The sequence below is a fragment of the Cystoisospora suis genome (genome assembly GCF_002600585.1).
Source record: "Cystoisospora suis strain Wien I chromosome Unknown contig_1785, whole genome shotgun sequence".
NCBI classification, from domain to species: domain Eukaryota; phylum Apicomplexa; class Conoidasida; order Eucoccidiorida; family Sarcocystidae; genus Cystoisospora; species Cystoisospora suis.
Window position 1 is genome coordinate 514 of NW_027154585.1, and position 5,743 is coordinate 6,256.

Below are 5,743 nucleotides of genomic sequence, written 5' to 3' on the forward strand. Positions count from 1 at the left end.
CACAGTCGTTGTTCGTCTAAGTAGAAGTCTTCCCGTATGCCTATTATGCAGATATCTGTGTATCGAGACATATCTGGGCCAGGTTGCAAAGAGGAAGTCGTATAGGTGGGGACAGATAAGTAGAGAAGATTCTTTTCCGTTCTCTCAAACACAGAAGAAAGCATCCATATAGAATAAAAGAAAGAAAGAGGGAGAGTGACCCACCATCTTTGTGAAGACCCCTGGACGACCTGTTCTTGAAGTTCCGACATCGTCAGAATCTTCGTCGCCATTCTGTTGCTGTGAAAGTTCAAGAAGACTCTTTTCCTTGATCTTATCATCTCCCCCTTTTCCGCTCTTATTCCCCCCAGGTTTCTTTCCCCCTCCTCCTGCCATGCTGGATGATAGTCGACGAGAAGCTTCTTTTATATTGGGTGAAGTCGAGAACGAGAGATTTCTTGCGAATGATTAAGAGACCAAGATAAAAGTCCTGCCCCTCCCCTGATTGGCTAGCTGTATGTACACCACGGAGTGGTGCTACTCAATAGGATGTGTGTATTGGATGTTGTACATACGCGGTAGTTAGAGTCCTGGCGTGATCTGGGCGATGTACTGATCAGGTCAAAATAGATGATAATAGAGTCCGTGTACATCTATGGTGCTGGTAACACCAAGAGACTGCTGGCGATAGAAAAGAAGATATCGATCAAGGGAGACGAGTGGATGATACTCATCAAAATAAAAGCACCGCCAACGTCATGAGAGATGAAGAAAAAGGGAGACGACGTCACAGAGCATGCAGATAAAAAGAGACCTGCAGATACAAGATCACTGGAGATCCCTGCGGCGCTACTTAAACCAACCGACTAGTACAAAACTGCCTAGCGGAGAAAGGGACTGCGCGCCCGAAGAAGAAGATGATCGAGAGGTGAGCTACCACTCCGGGGAATGTTAGGTTACGTAGAAAGTACGGAAAGAAGCCTGTTCTCGCACAGACTGAGAGAGCAGGAAACTGTGAACAGAAACAACAGCATGCGGCGTCGTCTTCAACACACCAGACTAGATAAAAAGAAGGCAAGAGGGAAGGACGGAGACGGTTGTCTCGTTGGTCTGTCTCTATTGAGTCCAAACGCCGGACTGTTTGAAAGCGCAGCTTTTCTACTGAGGAAAGAACATACATACAGTCAAGGAAGGAAAAGGAAAGCCGCTCTATGATAGTGGAAGGCTTCCCTCCCTCCAGGGGAGGACAGCAAAGAACGGGTCCTCAATGCTGTAGGTACGAAACAGCGCCGTCGGTTGCAAGCGGGGGACAGCAGAGAAATGACCCGTTTCCGAATCCCGATCAGCTCCCGGACTATACGACGATGGAGGGGGAAATCGAGTAAAGGAAAGCGAGACACTGAGAGAAAGAGAACGAAACAGAAAGAAAGAAAGAAAACACACACACGGGAGGGCGCCTTTCCCCGGTCCGAAAGTTTGTACGGAGTCGCGCCGACAGACTAGATGACCAGAGGGGGGGGAGAGTTCCCCGCGGGAGCTGCAGCCGAAAAGTGAGATGAAAAAAAATGAAGATAGGAAGCAAGCTTTCTGAACGGAGCTTCAACCCCCCAGCCGAGGACGTTCACAAAACACGCGTAGTCGCCAAGAAAAACTGAGAGGCTTCTTCTATTGGAGTCTGTTTTTGAGCGCCGGCGAAGAAGGAAACAACAACGGCTGCGGCGAAAAAAGAGAAAAAGCAGTGGGTTTTCTTCCTCTCTTTCTCTTTGCTCGCGTGAGTGGAATCCGTAGTAAAAAGTAAAAGTGAAAAGAGGACGGAAAAAGAGTCAGAAAGAAGACGCGAAGAAAAAGCAGGCAGGCAGATGGAGTCCCTACTGTTCTACTTGCGGTAGCGTTGTACTCCTCGTCGTAGTACTACTGCTGGCACTGATGTGAGTCACTCATCTCGTGCTGCAACCAAGTCACTTTCTTAACGAGATCGTCTAAGCTACTCGTCGAAGAAGGAAAAGGAAGGGCTTAGGACGAGTATGAACGCCCAGATAGACGACGACTAAAAGTACTTGAGTCGAAAGCGAAGAACCAAAGAGGAAAAAGAAAGAGAAACATCCGCAGTGTGCGGTTTCCGATGATCCACGAGAAGCAACGGCTGCTGGATCGCCCCCCCCTCTGACTGCCCTCCTACCGATAGAAAGCTACGACGATGGTGTAGTGGCGGTGAAGAAGGCACGGGAAGAAAGACGAAGGAACGTTGTCAGGAAGAAAAAGAAGTAGGAATCAAAGCAAGGATAGAACGATAGTTACCAAGGGGCTGGATATTATGCCCAAGCGGACGATGATAACAAGGCCAGGAAAAAAGAGCTATGAGCTACGGGGAACGTAGGGCCTCCCTCTCACGTCTACTGCTGCACCGCACCCGGCTCTCCTCCCGACGCCGGCTGCCGCCCCATGATGCAGAGGAAAGATACGCCAGTTACCGTTCAAAAAAGAGGGATATAATACTCGCAGCGAGAACTCATGCAGCATAAGTAGCCCTCCCCAAACGTCTCAGCTACAAGTTAAAGTGAAGGACACTGCCGTGTCACAAAGGATTAGAGACCTACAAGCGACGATGCTACTCCGGCAGCGAGCACGCCCTAGTCGCATGCGATCGCGTAGATCCCTCACCTCAGTAGAGGCCTACCCAGAAGAACTACTTCATAGCGGTGTCATCACTGAACAAATCAGTATGTTAGAGATGTCCCAGGCAAAAATGGGGCTCATTATTATTTTTCACTGCCACAGGCCCTCCCGAGGCAGCGATGTCTCGTAGGGAGAGAGCCCTACACCGAGTGACCGATTGCCGTGCCGGACTCGTATGTGATAGCTCCCTATGTTTCACTGCCTCACCTGTGGAGGTAAGGTGTCAGCTGTCTGTCGCCTTCCACTCTCTCTTTCCCGTTGTGGTGCCGCTCGTGAGAGATAAGCACTGGCACAATGTCCTGCTGTCAAGCAGCTCGAGCGTCTTCCGAGGAAATCCTGATGTGGGCTTTGACACTGAGCCTCCCGGAAATCCTACATACAACAACGCTATCACCTCCAGCGAAGTGTTCACTCCATTCGAAATGTGACTGCTGTTACAATTGACTGCTGATTACTATCTTCTAGCATGGTCACCGCGACTCGCACAACACCACAAGTCGCCTCCATCGCTTTTCCCCGCCGAGGCCGTACAGAAGAATGGCTGGCCTCACTTCGGTGACTGTTGCCCGCACACAATGTGCTTGGCCCTCTACTGATACAACCCTGTAAGCCGGGTTGTGAGACGTAGCCGTCGGCCCTCAAAAGTCAGGGGCGACCGCGGCAGTTGAAAGGGGAGGCTTCAGGGCAAACGGAGTCCGGCACTAGAAGAGAAGGTTCCTCTCCCGAGGCGTATCTCTACGATCCGAACAACGACGACGCCCCGCCGACAAATAACCACCAGGTCCGAGCCATGCGAGAGATTGAGGTCTTGCTATGACGCAAAGAGGAATCGAAGCTAGGTGCGCGACCCCACCTCACTAGCAAAGCGCACGCTGTTCACTGCTGCAGGCTAAAAGTGATTACAGCCTAGTAGCTACGGAGTGGTTGGTACCAACGCTGTCAAGGCAGTGTGGCTGCACGTACTCGTGGAGGATGGAGGAGAAGGAATCAAGAACCCGGGGTACAGCAACATTCTTCTGCCCAGACGGCACGCAGCTCGGAAGCGCATCGGGTCTTGCGGAAAGGCCAGAGTGCAAATGCGCGCGGAAAACTTGAAGACGAAATCACTGTGCTTCAACAAGTCCACATCTTTTACGGGGAGCTCCCTACAGCAACTTAGCAGGTGACACAGGGTGAAAACAGTCCCAGGATGCGACTGTGTAGATGTGCGGCTCTTATGACCGTTGAGGACGGGGAGTTCAGCAAGTTGGGAGGAAGGTGAAAATGCTTCAAGGGGGTCTCGCGAACTGAAGCGAAAGCTTTGATCTAACCTAGACTGACACTGCTTTTCAAGATCTCCGAGACGTGCTGCTGAGGCCGTTCACCAAGATTCTCTCCACATTTTGAACGAGGGACAGCCTCCGGAGCCACGTGCGCAAGGACCCACAAGCTGTTATCTATATTAGACTGCGGTAACAATTCATCCTGAAAGCTCACCGGAGACGATCACACCAGCCATCCGCCGCGGCTTCGCATAGAACCTTCAGAGACCGATCTCATTTCGAGTTTCATGTCTACCACTTCCCGCTATACGAAAGCTGGTTTCCGGTAGCGTTTCCCGAGCATTTTGCTTGGCTTTAGTAAGTAAACAGTGAGGGGCGAAGAGAGCCTGCTAGAAGATGCCACAGGCGGACGAAAAAAGCCCGTCACAGAGAGACCCGTCCCTGGCACCCATCAGTTTTGCCTTGACTGCTCATGAGCTACCCTGAATCAGGCACTTACAACCAGACGCGAATTTCATCGGACCTTAATATGAACAGGTATAACACACTGGACTTCCCGTGACAGTAAGTTAGTCCTGCTGGCATGCAAGGACTAGCGCCCCTCAAAAGAACACCGGCTTCCGAGACATTCGAGTAGCGATCGGGATCTTCCCGCGGGGGGCTGTCGATTGACACGGGGCTGTAGCTTGCTGCTTGCATGAGCCCCGGCTTTTGCCGGCTAAGCAAGACCGCGATCAGCTTTTCGTAGAGGTCTCAGGAAAAAGAGCTGGCTGTTTTCCCAAAATGGACTTTTCCTTGTATCAGGCACCATAACTGCTGAGCGATGGCTTCCGTATCCTTCGGACGATGGGCAGAGCACGAAGAGACAGCTCCGCTTGATGCTGGTCGGAACAACAGCTCACTTGTGGACGCTGTTGGTTCTTTATCTGTTTCTTCTATAAGAGACATGGGTGTCACAGGCTCTCTTTGTCAGAAGCGGCGAGCTTTTTTTTTTCCAGGCCTCTTGAGATACTTCTAGATGTGCAGCTCGATAGGTGTCTAGCTCGTTACAGGGGGACGCGAGATCGAGAGTTTAGCATTCTTTGAGGCCGGACAGGATTCAAGTTGAGGTGTGCATAAAATAATGTGGGTAGGGAGTGGTCTTTCGTTTCTCTGTCATGTTGAGAGGTCTCGAAAGAGACCTAAAGAGGAGAGTGATTTACAGAAAGATGTGGCGGGGGCCTCATTCTTCGCCTTTGATCGGCCTCTCAAGGCGGCGGGACGTCTCTTCGGTGCGGCCCCAGCGACGCGGGACTTCGACGTCCTGCAAGCAGGTTCGTCTACCCTCTGTCGATGCTGCACGACTCCACCGTATAAAGATGTACGATACGTCACCCGTACGTAGCACACTCACGTGTTGATTACTAGGCAGGGAGAGGACGTGCGCAGTACGGTAGAACGCTTCACGTGCAAGCCGTCCAAGATAGCATAGGGAAAGTACCTAGATACAGAGAAAACCTGACCTAGGGTGCTCCATGCGAAGGCGTGTGTGCGTCCCAACATCGCGGTTTCTCTACCCGTGCTCACTCCGATGCTAAGCAGCACTAAGTGTAAAGGACTTCAATCCTTATCCCGGAACTTTTTCCGTGAGCTTCCAAGGTCTTCGTAGCCTGTATAAAAGTCGCCATGTTTGGGACTGTATTCTTCATCCATCGATCCCCGCCGCTCTGAGAACTGCTTGGCAGTAGCTGTTCGCTGAACCTAGAAGGGGAGGTGTGTTTTCTGTTTCTTCTCCTTCTCTCTTGGTACTTTAGAGCCTGTCTCGTGTTATATAGAAGAGGTGCACT

At 51.2% G+C, this 5,743-nt stretch overlaps 2 protein-coding genes across 2 annotated transcripts in view; one reads left to right on the top strand and one right to left on the bottom strand.

Moving 5' to 3' along the window:
* Positions 1–348: 348 nt before the first annotated feature.
* CSUI_003958 (uncharacterized protein) lies at positions 349–2,537 on the bottom strand. The gene has a single exon (XM_068064153.1). It carries the CDS (start codon positions 1,157–1,159, stop codon positions 833–835), a length of 327 nt encoding a protein of 108 aa, XP_067923869.1. The 5' UTR covers positions 1,160–2,537; the 3' UTR covers positions 349–832.
* A 1,131-nt stretch (positions 2,538–3,668) lies between these two features.
* The window catches only part of CSUI_003959 (peptidase family t4 protein), an 8,475-nt gene continuing 6,400 nt past the window's right edge, over positions 3,669–5,743 (top strand). The window contains exon 1 of the mRNA XM_068064154.1: positions 3,669–5,230. Coding sequence (XP_067923870.1) covers positions 5,041–5,230 — 190 coding nt within the window. The 5' untranslated portion in view covers positions 3,669–5,040. The remainder of the gene's footprint in view (positions 5,231–5,743) is intronic.